General features: G+C 47.2%; 1 protein-coding gene across 2 annotated transcripts in view; it reads left to right on the top strand.

The window, feature by feature from the left end:
- AP2B1 (adaptor related protein complex 2 subunit beta 1) overlaps positions 1-20993 on the top strand; it is a 575856-nt gene that overhangs the window by 273976 nt on the left and 280887 nt on the right. For both annotated transcript variants that reach the window (XM_085649631.1, XM_085649630.1), the window contains exon 11: positions 17074-17239. In XM_085649631.1, coding sequence (XP_085505757.1) covers positions 17074-17239 — 166 coding nt within the window. The remainder of the gene's footprint in view (positions 1-17073; positions 17240-20993) is intronic.

Here is a 20993-nt window from a genome sequence, read left to right as displayed (position 1 = left end):
CAAAAAGCATATGCTGCTGCAAAATTGCACGGTGTCCAGGGGTATGGGTTGCACGGTCCCCACGACGGCTGCAGGTCTCAGGTTTGCTGAGAGCACTAGTCTACCTCAGGCAAGCTTAGGAACCCACCTCCTGTGTTGCAAAATCTTCAGAGTCCTTCAGGAGCTGCGTAGATGCAAACTGGTTAGATGCGTTTTAGGTGCCTGCCTTGCAGGGGAGTAACTCCTTGATTCCAAGGGAGATTCTGCGGTCATCCAACGTAGTGTAGATAGTTGAAGTACTTGGTTTCTGTTGCAGAGTTTCGTCCAGGTAAATCTAAAGTCCTGTAGCCAGGGGTTCTTACTTTATACTCAAGGAAGGGGTGGGACAAACTCTGGGGACCCACCTATGGGAGGGTCAGGACAGAGGGGTGGCTACACCCATGTCCTTTGTCCAGTTTCGCGCCAGAGCAGGGGCTGATAGCCCCTGCAACGGGTTTGAGCTGGACTATGCACAGGGACACCAAATGTGCCTCCAGTGCAGACATCAAAGCACTTTTGGAGTGCACCCACCCAGCCCCAATACACTAAAGCCTGTCTGGGAGGTGGTCACACCTCCCTGTGAGAGGAAACCGATTGTCCAGCCTCCCCTGCTGGAGTTTCATCCAGCAGCAGGAGGGCAGACTCGTGTCTGTGGCTAGCAGCATCCATTTTGTGATGCCAGGGTCTGTAAAGCTGGTACCGGGTATACTGGTGCTGTCATATTTCTCCCTCTAGTAGGATGGAATCATACCTCCCACACCAGTTGGACGTATGATTCCAAGATGTTTGACACCAGACACAACATGTTTCCATGCAACCGTTTTACAGTTAGCATAAGTAAGGGGTGCATACACCACCTTACTCAGGCTGCTGTAGCAGACCTGTTGTGTCATTTTGAATGGTCTCCCAGGGGTGGCATAATACATGAGGCCTCTGGGGTACCTATGCCCTGGGTATATAGTATACCATATACTAGGGACTTCTATGGGTACCCCAGAATCCAATCTGGAGTGTACCTAAAGTACATGCTATCAATTTATAGAGAAAGCAGATAGACTGGGGTACTGATTAGCAGGATCCCAGTCAAACTATGTCGAAAACCAGCTAACCACCAGGCAAAATTGGGGGTAACCATGCAGTCAGATTCCACCTTCCTACAGTGCTTTAATTGTAATCGACCAGGGCACAAGAGGGGAGACTCAGTGTGCATCAAAAAGACATCCACTGTGACCACTCGAAGGGGTTGGCAAGTGTAGGGATGGTATGGGAAGTTGCCCCTAGAGTTCCAAGGGATACACAGAGGCCCCCTTAGCGCCCATAGGTAGGGAGAACATTGAACCTTTGGCTCACTGGCCTCCTAGTATGGAGGAGGATAGGCAGTGGCCAAAAATCCATTGAGTGGAGGTGAAGGCTTGGAGTGATACATTTGCCAGTGTAACCATGGTGATGTCAAACAGGTTTCCTCCGACCAGATCCTTCTAGAAGAGAAGAAATGCACCAAATTATCAATGCTGACAATGTGACAAAGTCCCATTTCATGGCTGTGGTGGACTTTGAGATGGGAGGGGTTACTGGCACAAAGAAGGTAGCTGTGTCCCCCCACCCATCCCTGGGTCATGCATGCCAATAGTCTTTAGTTGCACCATGACAGGGCAGACATCGCCATGTTGATGGCGACAGATGGGGAAGAGGAAGAGAGTGAGCATCTCCCAAACCTTTTATTCTCTAATACCCAAGATGGAACTGTGGAAGGAGTAGTTCTCTCCTCCACTCTCCTCCGTTCTAACAGACCATCAACAAAGGCACTGCTATCAGTTGCTGAAGCAGTTTGCTAGATTGTTTTCTCTGACCCCAGGTTTGTCAACATGGTGTACCCATGATGTGGACACGGGTGACAGCTTGTGTGTTTCAAGCAAAATATACAGATTGCCTGACCAGGTAAAAATCAGCATTATGGCTCCTGGTAGCCTAGAGTTTGGAGTTGGGGTGATGGAGCCCTTTATTAGTCCATGGGCCACCCATATGTTACTGGTGTCTAAGCCCAATACCCAAGGAGGGAATCCTGAGACGAGGTTATTTGTGGACTTCAGAGGCCTAAATGCAATCTCCCAAAAGAAAGAATCTGAAAATGGAAATCAGACAAACAATGGAATTATAATCAAAGCAACATTGTATGGTACAACAAAATAGAACGTTAGCAATACCATGTCGCTAGTCACCAGTTAACCAAATCATATACAGAAATATCCTTCATAAAAAACATGTTATATCAATGTTATCATTCAGACCAAATGGAGTCCTAGTGATGAAATGAAAGGAATACTTTATTGTATGATTACATAAAATAATTAACAAAAGCAGTGCATATTACTATCATAGTTACAACAGTAGGTTAATTAAAAAAAACATCTTAAAAAGCATCGAAAATGCGTTGGGATTTAAAAGAGAAAAAACATCTAGAGACATATACATCAGTTGGACAGTCAAAGCCCTAGTATTGGTTCATCTTAATTTGTCTGGCTTGGTCACAGTGTTAAACAACTTGGTCCACCAAATTTCACGTTGTGATATCAATTTGGCGTTGAATCTACCTACTCTTATCTGTACCAATTCCAAAATGGTAAATCTTAGTTGTGCTATAGTGTGATGGTGTTCTAACCAGTGTGAGACAAGGTTGGATGTGATGTTGTTCGTCCTAATCGTACTTTTGTGGTCAGTTATTCTAGTTTTTACCTAGCGCTCAGTTTTCCCTACATATGTTAAACCACACAGACATTTTATGCAATAGATAGCAAATGAAGAATTGCAATCTTCTGTATATCTGAGATTGATAAGCTTGCCAGACTGTGGATGATTGAAGGTATTTCCTATAATGACATTATTGCAGTTGACACAATTAGAACATCTGTGCATGCCGGATTCTGTAGTCTTGATGGACAGGACACTTTAGATCGTGTTAACATTTCTTTCAAATTGCGACTCCCGGTATGCGCAAACAGTGGTTGTTGTTCGAATAACCCCTTGAATTCAGGTTCTGACTCCAGAAGTTCCCATCTGGACTTAATAATCCTTTTTATGGCCACTGATTTAGTAGAAAACTTTGACACGAACAACATCCAATTTTGTGACGTCTTGGTGTGTGTTACGAGTAAGTCCTGTCTCTGCATAGTGGAAATTCTAGTCACAGCATCAGATAAAGTTGATGGGGGATACCCTCTCTGCTTGAAATTTCTTATTTGACTCTCCACAGGCCCGGTCAGAGCTTCTTCAGTTGATGAAATTCTCTTGATTTTCAACAACTGTGAAAACTGAAGATTATGAAGAAGACTGGGAGGATGGAAACGCGAAAATAACAAAAAGTTATTTCTCTCTGTTTCTTAAAAACAGTGGTATCCAAGTTGTTAGATTCGCTTGTAATCAACACATCCAAAAAAGACAAACAAGTCTTGCTTATGGTATGAGTGAATTGAATGCATGTATTCCTTTGGTTTAGTTCTTGAATCGTATGTTCCAGTTGCAATTGGGACTTGTTCCATATTAAAAAATATCATCTATGAATCTGCCATAGAAGACTAGATATGAATGCCATTCTGCATCTGCAAAGATATGATCTTGCTCAAATTTTTATATAAAAATATTATTACATGGATGTTCAGCTTATTTACAGATAGAATTGCTCTTTCCACTCCAAATAGCTGTGTTGTAAACAAAAATGTAACAATTCTAGGATGAATACTTCATTCACTCCTATCTCCTGGAGTTGAAGCAAAGCCTGCTCACATGCATCCAAACCCTCTTGCAATAGTATTGAGGTGTATAAAGCTATTACATCAATAGAACATAACAACCAGTTATTATACTGTTGAGTGTCCACACTGTTGAGTAATTGAAGGAAATGTGTAGTGTCTTTAATGTAGCTTTTCCAATTTTGAACAAAAGATTGCAAAAAGTGATCAACATACTGACCAGCTGGTTCAACATTTGAGCCGCATCCAGACACAATCGGTCTGAATAGCGGATCATTTAAATTTTCTGGACTTTTGGCAGCATGTATAATTGAGGTCGTCTTGGATGTTGAACTTTGAGAAATTTGCAAGTAGTGTGTGAAATCCATTTCATCTCCACAGCTTTGTCTAAAATGTGATCCAATGTTTTCATGATGTTGTTGGTAGGGTCCCGGTCTAATGGAATGTACGTGTCTGTGTCCTGAAGATGCTCAGTGACCTTGTGTTCATAAAAACAGGAATCCATCACCACTAACGCACCACCTTTATACGCTGTTTGGAACGTCAAGCGTTGGTCCTTAGCTAGTTGGTATATAATTTGTTGCTCAGGTTTAGACAAATTGTATTTAGTTTTAGATTGTAAATTTAGTTTGGAAATGTCTTGTTTGATCGTGATCTCAAACGTGTATGACGATTTGTGGGATGTCCGTGCCATATAGGTACTCTGGGGCTTAAACTCTTTATACTGGGTCTCCGTCTGTGTAGAAGAATCCAATTCAGTCGAATCAGACAAAGGTAACACATTGGTTAAAAAGTGACATAATCGAAGATTTCTCATGCATTTAAATAGTGATACTTCGACTTCCAAAGCATTGGTTTGATACCTTGGCACAAATGATGTCCCTTTGTTCAATGTGTGTCTATGTAATGGCATCAAGTTGATTGATTAAAAATTGATGATTAAGTCTTGGTCTTGCTCCGCAGGTTGCGTCCATCCTGTTCCTTTTCTCTCTCAGTGTTGTTTTGAAACACCTAGATCCGGTGGACATCCAGCTGCTTTGCCGTTGGCTAAAAAAGAAACCGACAAGGAAGACGGTGTTGATGTATCGTGACTGGATACTGCAGATGGTTGTGAAGTCATTGCTGCTGGTTGTTGGCCAGTGCTCAATGGAGTCCTGGTTGCCTCCATCTCCTGGTCAGAAACAATACTTTCTTGAGACGATGATACCGGTTTTGTGATGTTTTGTTTTGAAGACATCCCTTGGCATGTCATTCATGCCGCTGCCTTACCCAAACAATCTTCTTGGTCTCTGCAGCCAAAACATAACTCTGTGGCTACTCCACAGGAGACTTTTGGACAGGGCTCATGTGGGAGATAGCAAGCACTCTGAACCCAATCAAGTGTAAAACCAAGAACCAATCACAAAACGAAGCAGACCCCTTAAAGGGGGTGATACAGAAGGAGAAGAGGAGAATAAAGAGAAAAATGTCAGCAGCCGAACCGACTGATTGGAGGTGCCGCCATCCAGAATCCAACGCGGACCCACCTGGTTTCTCTCCCGAGACGGGAGAAGAAGAGGAGGTTCCCGAGGTTTTGCACACATACACCGTCGGAGTCATCGCCCCACACCGCAGGCTGTGAAATCAGAGAAGACGCCGAGAGCACGCTGGTGGCCCTATGGTTGGACCAAAGTGGAAGACTCTGGCAGAGCCCCACTCAGACTCGCAGCCCCACCACATTTCTGAGGCCTAAATGCAATCTCCCAAGAGCGATGCACATCCCATACCAAAAGCTGATGAGTCCATTAATAGATTGGGGCAGCTAAATATCTGGTTATTGGCAGATAGCCCTCACCCCAGGATCCAATGAAAGTTCTGCTTTCTCCACATCTGAAGGCCACGTTCAATTAAAGTGATGCCTTTTGGATTGAAGAAGGTACCTGCCTCCTTCCAAAGGTTGAGGAATTGTGTACTGTCAGGTTTGGAAAGTTTCAGCGCAGCTTACCTTGATGATATAGCTGTATTCAGTTCCACCCAGGAGGATCACTTTGTTCACCTCAAGGAACTGTTTTAGGCCTTGAAGCACGCAGGTTTGACTATCAATGCTAGTAAGTTCCAGAGAGAGTAAGGCTCTGTTGTGTAGTGAGTTGAGGCCATGTAAATCCCTGCAGCCCAAGATCTAGGCAATTCTGGCCTGGGAAGCTCCTAAGACTTAGACCCTAGTCAGAACCTTTCTTGGTCTGACTGAGTACTACAGGAGGTTTTTGAAGGGTTATGGTACATTAGAGGAACCATTTACTGAACGTACCTCCTTGAATCAACTCAGAAATGTTATCTGGACTAAGCAGTATCAAAAGACTTTTGACACCCTCAAGGAAGCTTTGTGCTCAGCACATGAAGGCACCGGACTTCAGTAAGGAATTCATAGTTCAGACAGATGCCGCTGAACATGAGATTGGGTTAGTGGTGTCAGAAGTGACTAACCTGGACCAGGATCATCCAGTTGACTTCATTAGCAGTCGAATCCTCCCCAGAGAACAGTGTTGGAGTGCCATTGAGAGGGAAGTCTTTGCTCTGGTTTTGTCCCTGAAGAAGCTGAGACCTTACCTGTTTGCTTCTCACTTCAAAGTTCAAACTGACCTCAGGCCTCTCATGTGGCTGATGCAGATGAGAGGAGAGAACCCCAGACTGTTGAGGGGATCCATTTCGCTACAAGCTATAGACTGAACCGGTGAACACAGACCTGGGACTGACCATGCCAATGCAGATGGCTGTTTCAGGTTTTTCCACTTAGATGATAACTATCATGATAAGGGATAGTTGTTTATCTCTTTTCGTCTGAAGGGGAGCCATGTAAGGAATGCCTGTTTCTATCTGATCACACCCAAAGTTTAGGACTGATGCTTTTTCCACTCAGAGTGCACTGAGGCCTGCTAGCCAGACCTCAGTGCCTATGCCCTCACCGGAAAACTGTGTATGTTTGATTGACTTGTACCCAATTGCTATAAGCGAACTTACTTTTAACTCCGTATGATATGGTACTCAGGGCCTGTAAGTTAGAGGGTCACCCCAGGGACTGCAGCACTGGTTGTGCTGCCCTAAGTGTGACAAAGGTAAAACATGGCTCCCAGTCTGCCACTGCAGTCTGAAAGGGCGGTTTTAAATTGATAACTCGACTTTGCCATTTAAAGCAGTGGGAAAGCCCCATCTTCCTTTTTTAATGTATGTACCTGAAGCAGGCCAGACAGGCCTTAAGGTAGGGTGCTATATATTATACAGTGGAGTATCTGGTTTTATATGTTCCAACCGTGCTTACTTATTATGCATCCTACCCCTCCTGTGGTATAGGCCATCAACTTAGACTCTGTAGCCATCTTGGTCTTGGTCTTTTCTTTCAATCTGGCTCCAGGTGTAGCCCATCTCCTTGTAGTCAACGTCAAAGACTCAGTGCCAGGTGTTTCTTGGCCACCTTTCTTTTTCCTTTGAGGGTTCTAGATCGGGGTTTGCCTGGTGGCGTTTGACACTGGCTCACGAAGGGTGGGACCTATCCAGCCCCAGTGTCTTTTCATGATTTCTTCATGGGCAGGGAGTTGGGAAGTCTGCTGCCGTAGGGCGATGTTGTTGATGGTGTTTGATTTGGAGGATTTTTTTCAGACAGGTTTTGATGAAGGTCTTCACTTTGTTGGTGGTAGTCACTGTTGTCCTCCAAATCTCTGCTCCATAGAGGAAGACTGATTCACGTTGGTGTTTAAAAAGCCTAAACTTGGTTTGCTGCGTTAGGTCCTTGGAGTTCCTGGTTTTTAGATAAATGAAGGCTGCCCTTGCTTTGCCTATTCTTGCCATGGCATCTACATCTGTGCCACACTGATTATCCTTGACACTACCCAGGTAGGTGAGGGCCTCATCCTCTTTCAGTGCATTGTCTGCAAGCGTGACTGCAGCTGTGCTAACGATGTTAGCCTTAAGGATCTTGTTTTTGTCGCCTCTGGATGTTACCGCCAAGTTGTACTGATGTGATTGCCACATTGTCGGTCTTCTCTTGCATCTGCTGGTGCGTATGATAGAGTAGGGCCAGATTGTCTGCAAAGTCTAGGTTGTTGAGCTGTGTCCAAGTTGTCCACTGGATCACATTTCTTCTCCCTGCTCTGAACGGGTTCATGATCCAGTCTATGGCCAGCAGGAAAAGAAAAGGCAAGAATAAACAACCCTGACAGACTCCAGTTCTCAATTGGAAGGATTCCATGAGTTGTCCTCCATGGGCTATCTTGCAGGTCATGCCCTCGTAATAGTTCCTCTTAAAGAAACCTACAGCAGACCCCACCGAACTCAAAAACTTCCGGCCCATCTCTCTCCTGCCGTTCCCCGCCAAAGTGATTGAGAAAATCGTCAACGCTCAACTCACCAACGCCCTGGAAACCAACGACTCCCTCGACCCCACACAGTTCGGTTTCAGGGCCAACCACAGCACCGAAACCGCCCTGATCGCAGCAACGGACGACATCAGAGCCCTGACCGACAAGGGAGAGACCGTGGCCCTCATACTCCTGGACCTCTCTGCAGCCTTCGACACGGTCTGCCACCGCACCCTGATACGCCGCCTCAGCAACGCCGGCATCAGAAGCAAGGCCCTGGAATGGATCGTCTCCTTCCTCTCCGGAAGGACTCAGAGAGTCCACCTTCCCCCCTTCAGATCCACAGCCACGGAGATCATCTGCGGCGTACCTCAAGGATCCTCCTTCAGCCCCACTCTCTTCAACGTCTACATGACCCCCCTGGCGAACATCGCACGCAAACACGGACTCGACCTTCTATCATACGCCGACGACACCCAGCTCATCTTATCCCTCACTAACAACCCCACATCAGCTAGGACCAGACTACATGAAGGAATGAAGGAAGTGGCGAACTGGATGACAGACAGCCGTCTGAAACTGAACACAGACAAAACGGAGGTCCTCATCCTCGGCCCCACTCCCACCGCATGGGATGACTCCTGGTGGCCCCCCGCCCTAGGCAGCACTCCCCAACCCACCGACCACGCGTGCAACCTCGGCTTCATCCTGGACTCTTCCCTCACCATGACCAGACAGGTGAACTCGGTGACCTCGGCATGTTTCAACACCCTCCGCATGCTCCGCAAGATCTTCCGCTGGATCCCCACCGACACCAGGAAGACCGTCACCCACGCCCTCGTCACCAGCCGCTTGGAGTACGGGAACACCCTGTACGCCGGCATCACCACCAAGCTGCAGAGGAAACTCCCAACGGATCCAGAACGCTGCCGCAAGACTCATCCTGGACATCCCTCGCCACCACCACATCTCCGGACACCTGAAAAAACTCCATTGGCTACCCGTCAACTAGCGGATCACCTTCCGACTACTCACCCACGCACACAAAGCCCTTCACAACCTCGGACCCAAACTCATCAACAACCGCGTCTCCTTCTACACTCCCCCGCGCACTCTGCGCTCCACCGGACAGGCCCTGTCAGCCGTACCCCGCATCCGCAAAGCCACCGCCGGAAGAAGATCCCTCTCTTTTCTAGCAGCGAAGACCTGGAACTCTGCCCAGCCACCTTCGCGCCATACCTGACCACCTCTCCTTCAGAAGGCAGCTCAAGACCTGGCTCTTCGAGCACTGACCCCCCCCCCCCCCCCCCCCCCCCTCCCAGCGCCTTGAGACCCTTGATGGGTGAGTAGCGCGCTTTATAAATGCGATTGATTGATTGATTGATTGATGATTCTTAAGAGTTTATCTGGCATACTGTAGTGGCGGAGGAGTTTCTAAAGATCCTCTGTCAACGTGGTCAAATGCCTTCTCATAATCAATGAAGTTGACATAGAGGGGGGAGTTCCATTTAATCGACTGCTCAATGAGGTACAGTGTTGCAGTCTGGTCCATGCAGGATCTACCATTGCGGAAGCCAGCTTGCGGTTCTCATTAAAAAAAAAACGTGATTGCCATTTGTACTGTGGAAACGGCTATTAGGCCCATTGGCAACTGCAAAGTTACAAGCTGACACGTCAGCCTTGCTTACTTCTGACCGGGACTACTAAAGTTGATACTGTAAGGTATCAAACGACTCATTGCATTCAGCCTAACTTGATGCCTAAGTCGAATTAATGTAACTTGTCCCTTTGTGCAACTTTTGTAAAGTTGCCTCTTTGTTACCCCAAATCCTCTGTGCCTGTCCTTGGTTGCACACAGGGTCTGTTGGGGAGACAGAATTTTGCCCTCCTGGGGAGACGTGCAACAACTCCTGAGAAAGGACACTGTAGAAGCCTGTGTGAGGAAGAGGTATAACCTCTCTGTGAAGAAATGGGGTGTATTATGTGGTGTGGTTGTGCGTCTTCACCATGTAATACACTTACTATCCCCTTTAGGTCCAGTAGGTTGTGTCTGGAAAACCCTCAGCTCAACCCGGGGTGGCATTGAACAGCAAGACTTACACAGAGGAACAAGTGTTAAGCATTTAAACAGCAGCAGAACAATTGAAAAAGAAATCGACAGGACACTCAATAAATCTGACACCAATTTATAAAAATATGTTGTATTTTTATGAGAATTTAGACACTAGAATGAAAAAGATCCAACGGAGTGCTCAGGAGATGTACATTTTACAAGCAATAATAAACTAGTGCAATTTCACTCAACCACGAACAAGCCTTCGCAAAGTCAACAAAGTGGAAACTTAGAAACTTTTTCAAGGAAAACTTAGGTGCCAATGCGATCGGTTAAAAGTACTTGGGACAACCAACTCCTGAAGATAGCTGGTCAGGGGGACCAGCAAGGTCCTCAAAAACAGTTACTTTCACAATTGAAGTAGTCCTTCAACAGTTCCTGGCACTGTATCCGCTTTGTAATGCACTCCTATGGCCACTGACGCTGGAATTGAACTGAAGACTTCTTCTTTCATCGAGGTAACTGTTTCTGTTGGCCTTTCTGGTCCCCTGACTGGCTGCTTGTCTGAGTTGGTCACCTAAAGTAACTCAAAGTAACAGCACTGATACTTATCAAGGTTTTTCCTGAAAAAGTTTAAAAGTGTCTAATTGGTTGAATTTGACAATGCTTGTTCCATGCTCAGTAGAAAGTGTTGATTTACTATACCTTGTAAATTCTGTATCTCTGAAATCATCCAGTGGATCTTTTTCTCATTTTCATGTAAAAATCTAAATAAAAATAGAATCTATTTTTATAAATTTTTATGAATTGTTGTCTGATTTCTTTAGTGTCTCATGTATTTCTTCCGCAATTATTTTGGTGCTTTTTAAATGCTTAAAACGTGTTCCTTTTCTGTAAGTCTGACTGCTCAGAGCTACAGCTAGCCAGGGTTGAGCTAAGAGTTTAACAAATAAAATCTACTGGTTCTAAAGGGGGTTAAGTGTATTACACGAAGAGGTTCCACAACCACAATATATATTACACCCCATTTCCTCACACAGTGGAACTCAAAATATAAGAAAAAATAAGCAACCAAATGTGAAAAAGTCAAACAAAATGTGAGAAATTGGTACAATATTTTGGATTCAGAATCAAAGATATTATTATTATATATAAACTTATTAAGCGCACAGCTACCCGTAGGTTTCCCGGCGCTGGAAGCACAAAAGTGGCACGAGCAAGCAGCAAAGCAAGGAGCGGGTTACAAGGAAAACAACCAGGTTTTAACTCCTTTGCGGAACTTAAGATAGCAAGTTTCAGACCGCAAAGGGATGGGAAGCGACTTCCAAAGCGTGGGCGCCAAATAGGCAAAGGATCGCCCACCAACTCTAGTACGCTTGAAACGGGGAACAGAGAATCTACACTGGGAGGAGGATCTGAGAGTGCGGGAGGGACAGTACTGATGAACTAAGGTGGATAAATAGTGAGGGGATTTGCCAGCTTTAATACGATGCATAAAGCATAAAGCTTTGAATTTGGACCTCGATTCTATGCGAAGCCAATGCAGGCTGCGAAGAGAGGAGGAAACAGACATAGTTCTAGGCAAATTACAAAGTAAACAGGCGGCCATGTTCTGAACTACTTGAAGTTTGCGGGAAACCTCCTTGTCGGCACCCAGGAGTAGAACATTGCCGTAGTCCAGCCGTGAAGTCACTAAGGCGTGGACCACTGATTTCTGGGTGTCGAGGGGAAGCATCCGTGTGATCTTCCTCAGCCACCTGATGATGGTAGTACAGGTGGCTGCGACTTTCACCACATGTTGCCTCATAGATAGCTGGTTATCAAAGAGGATCCCGAGATTACGTGCAGTAGTTGCTGGGACCGGCAAAGGACCCATTTGCTGAGGCCAGTGTTTCGGGCCCCAGAGAGTAGAGTCTGGCCCGAACAGCAGCAGCTCCGTTTTATCGCCATTTAGCTTCAATTTGTGAGTCAGCATCCAATTGGCGATAGCAGTAAGCCCAGAGCGCAGAGAGGAGGAAGAAGAATGCTGATTGGAGGAAAGAGAGAAGATGATTTGAGTATCATCTGCGTATGAAAAAATAGAAAGTCCAGATTGTTCAGCAAGGAAAGAAAGAGGTCTGACGTAAAGATTAAAGAACAGCGGACTCAGAATAGAACCCTGGGGGACACCAAAAGGAGCGTTATGAACAGTGGACACCGAAGAAGAGGAGAAGACCTGAAAAGTACGATCAGAAAGAAAATTGGAAATCCAAGCAAGTGCGGAACCACATATCCCGACAGACCTTAAGGCAGACAGGAGTATGGTATGGGAGACGGTGTCAAAAGCAGCACTCAAATCCAGAAGGATGAGTGCCACCGTCTCCCCACCATCAACCCGTCGTCTGACTGTCTCCGTGACACCCAGAAGGGTGGACTCAGTAGAAAAGCCCGCCCGAAAGCCTGATTGGGAAGGGTGCAAGATATTTGCTGATTCTATGTGAGTAGTTAGGAGACGATTAACATGTTTCTCCAATACTTTCGAGAGGCAAGATAGAGGGGCAAAGTCAAGAAACAGCAGAACTAGTAATAGGAAAATGTATGTAAAATGATCAAAGGACCGCGAATAAGCAACCAAAGGAACCAAGGAACAGGCAGTACTGTTTGAATAAGGGTAATAAAATGTGCTGAGTCAGCAACACATGCAGTAACGAGGCTAGATACAGATAGCATTGTGGGAAATAGGAGAAACCGAAGTGAAAATCGGGTAGGGAATTGTAGAATGGGAGAAAAGGAGGCTGAAACAAACATGGAATATAGTAATAATATGAAAGGATGTATGAAACTGGACGGGAAATTGGAATTGGGATAGAAGATGTGGACAAGGATTAGGTAGGAACACCAAAAATTAATGATAAATAGGTAAGAAACGTTCAGAGGATCAGGGAATAAGTGGAAAAGATGCAAGAAACAGGCAGGTGAACTGAGAATAAGAGCAACAAATGGAGGTGCAGACTCAAGGAGCAGGCAGCGAAACTCTGAATAAGATGAAAAGGCATTAGAAAGTAGAGCTGGGGAGGAGCCAAGCATGGGCTGAAGATGGCCGCGTTGTGAGGGAGCTCCGCCGTCCATCCTCGCCCGCGACTATCCTGACCACTGATCCGCTTCATCCCTCGACAGATCCCGTGACCGGAATACCGACGGACCCCATCCCGCCGGTTCCGGTGTTCGTAGCTCGCCCAACCGCGGAGAAATCGTCCCCGGAAGCCTCGTCCTTCGCCAGGGCCTGAAGCCGGGACGCACAGTGACGAGCCCAGCCGGGCCGTTGGACACCCGGCGGTGGCGCCGCAACTTGTGGGGCCGGCGAGGGATCCTTGTCCCGAGCGGCCTGGGCGGCGACTGGGCGGACACACGGCAGCAGCAGCGCTGAGGATTGGGGGGCCGAGACTGGGCTCCGGAGCGGCACCGAAACGCTCTGACCGAGGTGAGGCGGGGCGAGCCGGCCGCGAGGGGGAAGATGGCGGCGGCTCGTCCCTAACAAAGGATTACTCCTGCTGTCCCCGCTTCACCGGGACCACTGCTTGCCCTCAGAATTGCCTGGACCTGCACCGGGGCATCCGATCTACGCCCCCACCTGACTGTGGCCCCTGGTGAGACGCCCTTGGCCGGCTTCCCTTTTTCACGGCGGTGGCGCGATAGCACGGCGCATCGCCGTGCTCTATTGTCGCGGCCGCTTTGGCCGCGGGGACCTTCTTCCGAGCCCGGCTCGAGGGCCATTGACCTGCTGGTGGTGTCCGCTCCCCCCTGCCCCGGCCTTTGTCATCCTGAGCTAACGGAGCGGGGAGACTCGGCAGGTTGGTGCGGCTCAGTGCAGCCTGAAACGCTTGGTCTCCTACCGTTAGCAGAGACTGTTGTGCTGCCTGCGCCGACGAACTGAATAGGAGGCCCACTCATTTGGGGGGGAGCTCGGCGGAGGGTGTGGAGCTCGTGCTGGATCCCTTCTGGCTTGTTGGTGTCTGACGGTGCCCGGGAAGAACCGCACGGGCACCTGAGCTCGCCCCATTCCTAACGTGGCCTATAACAACACTAAAATTTGACGCAGTTTGGGGCATAGCTTTACGGCCCCCGCCGCACGAGTCGCCAGGGAGTGGGTGCCTAAAGCGTAGCTGAACGCGTGTGTGCCCGAGGTGGCACTTCAAGACTCTCTGGTGATTTTCGCGGGCCGCTCCCGGATTTTCGCGGGCGCTGGTCCGTGGTGGGGGCGACTGTGGCCCAGGACCACACACCGGACACCCTGTTTGTTTGCCTTCGGAATCTGCCACCAGTGCCATGGAACCCGAGGCGCCTGTGTCTGAGTCCCGGTCCCGATCTGGGATGGACCTACCCTGTGGCTATTTTGGTGCGACAGAGTCCAACATCCTGTACACCGGGTCTCGGCAGGATTGGGAGGGTGCGACTCTGAGGAACGTAGCGGAGCGGGAGCCGGGAGCTGCGTTGGGGTACGGGGACCTTCTCGAGGCTCTCGGTGCCCTACACGCCACCTTGATTCACGGCACCTGGGTGTTGGGGAGCAAGCTCGATGGAGTGACATTGGCGTCGGAGCAGCTGCCACCTGCCTATCCCCAGGTACGCTGGGACTTCTCATGCCGCGCACGGGGGGACAACGTCGTGATCGCCCCGGTGAATAGTGCACGCCTGGACTCTCCGGACAGAATGTCAACGTGCGCTCAGCTGGCGGTGGATCTGGTCGGTACCGATGGTCTTTGGCCTGAGTGGGGGGGGGTGGCCTCGATCCGTGCGTGGCCTCCGATGACCCGGGCAGCCTCCGGGCTATGGTCGCCCGCTCTGGCTGATTCCGCCTTCCTGGGCCTGGTGTGTAGTGTAAATCCTGGATCGGCATTGGGAAAGACGATCTTCCATGGAACTGACTGTATCGATCTTCTGAGCCCTCTACCCTACCGGTGTGTGTTGCTTCCTGAGTTTTATTGGACGCCTCTTTCCCTGGTGACATTGGACATGGCTCTGGGACGTGGGGTAGGCATGGGTGGGTTTTCAAAGAGTGGCCAAGGATGATGCTGACCCTCCAGAGGTGGTCACCTACTAGGCGGGCGGGCTCGGGAGTTGTGTGTTCACACGGTGTAATTGTTGATGTACTAAGTATGCACTGCTCCTTTCTCCTTTCTCGACGGGGTCGATTTGGGGTTCTTTATTGCTTGCTTTATGGGACAACATATGGTGCAAGAGGGAGAAGTCGGGGGCGTGTTCTGTAGGCCCTCCTCCAGTTTATTAATAGTCTCTCAACCCCCCCCGTCTGGTGGGGGCTCTTTTTCTACTCCCTTTCTCTGTTTCTTCTATATTTCGGGTCTGGTTCCGGGGCGACAGGCACGCTGCTGGGGGGAGGGGCCGTACTCATCTGCAGAGGTGCAGGGTGGGGGGTTGGGGGGGGGGGATTCTTTAGTCTTTCGTCTCCTTTTTCCATGGCCTCTTTTTCTTCTCTTATTCTTTCCTGTCCTTTTCCTGGGATCAGTAGGATAGTATTCCGTTGTTGTCAATCGCTACTGTTTCCGGAGTGCCATAATTTCCGTGGAGTCTCCTGGGTCTTGGGGCAGGGGGTTGCAGACGCAATGGCCGTGTCCTTTCTCTACATCCTTAATTTCCTGTTTCAAGTGCCATTGCTAAGATAGATTGCTGTATATTGTCGACATTTATCGCTCTGCCTGCCATTTTTCGTTATCTGGGAAACTGTTTGGCACCTGATCCTTTCATCCTTTCATCATAAAATGTAAACCTTTATTATCCTGATCTCCTACCTGGGCTGTTCAAGATTGGGAGTCTGCTAGCGACGAGATTTTGCTCCCCGAGGTACTGACTGTGATAGCCTTGCTTGCTGTGATTTTCGTGTCTAGCGGCCGGCCCCGGGGGTTGTAGGCCCATATGTGTAATTGATTACGATGTCAATAAAGGTTTCAAAAAAAAAAAAAAAAAAAAAAAAAAAAGAAAGTAGAGCTGGAAATGAATGTAAAGGATATTAATAGCAGACTGGGAAGTAAAGGAAGCGGGGGAACAGGGAATAAGAGCAGCAGATGGTAGGGATTGAATGTAGTTAGAGGTCAGGATCTGAGCAATTTGTAACGGGGTGAAAACAACTGCTCTTTGGATATTATATGAAACAAAGTTGAATTAGATTATATATGGAGAAATGGAGGAGTAGAACTTGGTTTGAAAACTGGGTAAACGTCCAACAAAAAGGCAACAGGAACTAGGAATTAAAGGTGTAGAATTCTTAAAATCTTCTTATATCAAGATTAATATAGTTCTTATATTCACCAAAGGGTGTAAGAGGTTGTAGAAAGAGGCATCGGATCTTGTGATGAGAATTAAAGTTTGTGTGGGGACAAAGACCACTAAGAAATTAGACAAATGAAGGCAGTAATAGATATGCAACAGAACCATATTGCAAGTTACGTAGCAAGGAAGTAACTAAAACAAAAAGACTGTAGATGCAGGAATTTGTTATTGGCATGGCAGGTTTGAACCAAGAGGGGAATAAGTGCAATAAAAGTGTCATGACCGCTGTCCTACCACAACCACTTCTGTGCGGCGCTGAGCATCATATTGGATTTTGGCTACAGAGCCTGGAGGGTAGCATCTATGCCAAAATTGATGTTTCCAAATTGGACTGGTTAGCTGAGTAGGAAGAGAGGTGAAAGAACCAGTGTCCTGCTGAGTCCTGGTTATTGTTTTCCATGTTTAGGTTAGGGTTCTTTGTGATCTGATGCATCACCAACAACCTTTCCATACGTATTCATTTTCATAGAGTGTTGTAGCTGACATAGTAAATGTATATTTTGGTCTTGAGCATGGTTTTGCCATTAAAGCAGTCTTCCTCTCCTCTGTGCAAGTAAATGTTTCACATGCATCTGTCACAGTTTAACCTTTATTCTCAAAGGTATGAGAGCATCATTGCTACATTGTGTGAGAACTTGGACTCCTTGGATGAACCTGATGCTCGAGCCGCCATGATCTGGATTGTTGGCGAGTATGCTGAACGGATTGACAATGCTGATGAGCTCCTTGAGAGCTTCCTCGAGGGCTTTCATGATGAAAGCACACAGGTACTGGTTTGACTGCTGTTAATGTTATTGGTTTCTTGTGTGTAATTGATGTTGTTCACAGACCGCCTCACTTCTCTTTCAGCTTATCATTGGTCCTGTAAAAGTGAGGGATAAGGATACTATAAAAGTGGAAGTGAGAAAGAAGGGCTGACAAATCTCAACTAATTTAATTTATAACCTTAGAGTAGTAGTTATCATGGATTTGCTTGACAGGATATGTCTTTAAGACCTTTCAAAGGTCCAAATGGTCTTTGATGGATGACTTCTGGAATGGATGGCACTAGTAAAATGTTCATCTGTAATATTATACTTTTTCTATAATGTGTATTATATTATTTAGGACCCATATTTTCATTTTATGCATTCCAACTACCAAGTACCTGGAGAACGTATTGAATGGAAATTAGCTTTTACTGAGCTTCTCACGAACATACTTTCATGCCTCCCCGTTGATTCCCCTGATTCTGAAAGTGATCATTAAGTGAAGACATGTAAAAATAAGAATTATCTTGATTGTTCTTGAAATGCAATTAAAACGGTGGTTCATAGATCTCCTTCACTTGTGAAAGCAACCATGGAGGAAATGGCCATGCAGACATGACCTTTCCAGAACACAAGGCAACCTATTTTATCCCAATCAAGTTGATGTGCTTATCAGCCTGAACCCCTCCAATATCGTCATTTGAATTTTCCACAAAACAGTAATGACATTCTTAATGAAATATAAAACCCTTTTAGGTGGAAGAGAGATTGCACCCGGCGATTTAGAGAAGTGCATCAACCCCATTTTATGATGTCAGACGTGTGGGAGAAACTGTACTGACTTTGCTTCTATGTTTAGCAAAAACTGGCATACTATGTTCTTCCCTAATGGTCCATCTATATTAAGAATCCTTACCAAACCACCCCCTTTACTATCCCAGTGACAAATGACTTTTTGGTGGGTCTTAACTCCAGTCAGAATGTCTACTCCTCTAACAGTGTCTGTAATCCTGTTAAAGCTTATTTGTCTCCCCCTTCAAATCCATTGCAAACGTCAGCCTTGTAGTACTTTTCTTCAAAGCTAGGAATCCTGGTTGACATCACTTCAGGACTGAGACTTATTGATATGCCGACACTGTGCTCAAATGAGCCTTACACAATATTCCTCAGGAATAAAATTGTTCCAAGCACCTTACCTACAGTGATATCAGATTTTCAAGTCAACTAAATCATACCTCTTCCTACCTGTTTTCTTCCTCAAATCCATCCTCTCCTGCAAAAAGATCTATCATACCTTGAATATGTGAAAGGATTTGTGATGGATAGGTCTGTCTGCAGATTCCTCACCTTTTGAATATCCCAGGTTCCGGACTGTATCCAGAAAGGTCTTGCATAGCTTTCCTGCACTTGCCCCTTGGTTCCATCTTGGCACCAGAAACAACACCACTGGAGGCATATAGTGGCAACCACGATGCCCTGATGTCAATTGTCTTTTTTTCTGTGACCTTCATCTCGGATCCAAAACTTGCTCTCCTCAGATTTTGTCAGTGAGTTTTCTCACAAATCTGTGTTAAATTTACTATAATCAGTTTAGTGCCATAATGCATCCAACTCAAAAGTTAAGTTTTAAACTGTTGGGATTGTAATCGGCAGGGTTCCCTTTTAGATCCACTTGAGGTGTTTAAGGTGTGTCCTTGGTGTTGCGGCATGACTCGAGGTTGTGCAACAAGTGTGGCATTGTGCACACTAAGACAAATAAGGAGCTCAAGACAAAGCGTTAAATGGGCCGCACCTGAGCGAAGCACCGATCCCCGCGCTGCTCGGGTTTCAGCACAAGGTCACCTTCCAGATTCATTCATCAAAGTTGTTTTTGTGTCCTTGATCGCCACCAAGATCATTGCCGTACGAGTCTCCAGGCTCCGGTCAATGGCTTCTGCATCTGGCTCCCGATATCCTCCTGTAAACTGGAGATGGTCTTTTGCTACAGCTATTTCACTGCTTTGGTGCAGACCATCCTCAGAAATCCTGGGCCCGGAGCTGGGTTGTCAGTGTTCCGGTCATCATAGTCACTTTTGATGCCTCATAGAGAAAATCTTGGGTCACACCAACAGCGAGGACCTCGCTGCACAATTAGTTGCGAACCATCACAGCTGTGTTCCACTCGCCGGGGGTATCTTCAGTTGACCGTCTGGAGCTGTCCCAAGGGGGACTGACCTCTCCTAGGACCAGCCCCCCTCTAGCTGACCCTGGCAGAAAGAATCTGGCGCCCAGGTGTGCCACGGGGTGGGACTGAGGAAGGAAATGGTAACAGCTCCCAGCGAGCTGCTATGACCACTTCCCAGCAAGGCACGAACACCCTAGCCACTCACCTCCTCCTCCATCCACTCATTCAGTCAGACCATTAACCAACGTCTTGCTGCTTCCTTTGAGCAAGTGGTTGGGCAGTCAGATTGACTCAAGGTAGTTGTTGCACTTGTCTTCTTCCAGTGTGGCTCGGGTTGCTCTGTCCCGTTACTATACCAGTCTTTGCTCAGTCAGGGGAGAATTACCAAGATCACTTCTGCAGTCCCTTTGGCCTGAGTACCTCCCTCTCAGTTTCTGTCCCGGGGTTGCCCCACGCTGAGTTCACTGCCAGCCCCACCAGGCCACAGCTGGCCCCCCAACTGAGGATCGGGATACAGACAAAGAAAGATACCGGCTATGAGCGGGCCACACTAGTTCCCCCACCAGGTATGAGTAACCCGGCTCCTCACCATCTCCTCCTTCCTCGCCCTAGGTCAGGCTCTTCACTGGGCAGTCTTCCGCAGCTACCATCCGATGCCTAATGCCTTCTCAGACTGGAGCTCAGGTGGGGAAATAGAGCCCACAGAAGTCTCCCCACGCAGCACTTTCAGATGTAGGACCCCACCACCATCTTAATGTTACACGGACAGACCTTCTCCTCCTGTCCTATGGGGCGGACGCTTGGAGCTGCCTAGGTATGGCATCGGGTGCATCCTGCTCTTAGGCGTCCCCCAATTAAGTTTGCATGAGAAAAAAACTCCACCACACAGCGGTTGGCAGAGTTTGGCCGGAAATCAGCATAACAAGTGTAATGCAGGCGGCCGGCCGGAAGGTTGTAGGCCCATCTTTGTATATTTTTTGAGTCTTGTAATAAACGGTTTAAAAAAAAAAAAAAAAAAAGTGTAATGCACAGTGGCCAAAACTCCACGAACTCCGCCAGCGGAATGGAATTTTACGCCCACTCCTAGTTGACAATTTGTTCTCGAGCTCCCCTTTGCCTTGAATGCTGGTGACCTGGTGATAATTTGTTTTGGAAGTTTTGCTTTCAGTTGGTATTTAAATCCTTTACATGGTTGGAGAAAGCTTTGCTACTCTGCCCTGAATTGATTTTTATTATCTACCTTAAATTGTGTTTTTTCAACAGTAAACTCCACAGTCTGCAAACAGACTGGAAGTTCTCAACAATTTAATGCGGCTATTTGTAGAGAGATACAACTCTTGCAGATGAGAGTTGTTAGAAATGAGGGTCTCTAGCTGGCAGGGGTTGGCACTTTTGTCCAAGTAGGGATCCTTCTTTCTAGTCAGGAAGGGTAAGGGAGTTACACTGCTAAAATTACCCCTGTTCACCCCCTTGCCTTGGTAGCTTGGCACGAGCAGTCAGGCTTATCTCAGAGGCAGTGTGTAAAGTAAAGCATTGTGGAAGGCAGACCAGGCCCTCAGACCTGAGCTGCATCTAAAGTATGGGGTGCACTTGCCAGGTCAACATGGC

This window comes from Triturus cristatus, chromosome 3_2, assembly GCF_964204655.1.
Source record: "Triturus cristatus chromosome 3_2, aTriCri1.1, whole genome shotgun sequence".
NCBI classification, from domain to species: domain Eukaryota; kingdom Metazoa; phylum Chordata; class Amphibia; order Caudata; family Salamandridae; genus Triturus; species Triturus cristatus.
The sequence above is the reverse complement of the archived record's forward strand: the minus strand, read 5'-3'. Positions and strand labels throughout refer to the sequence as shown.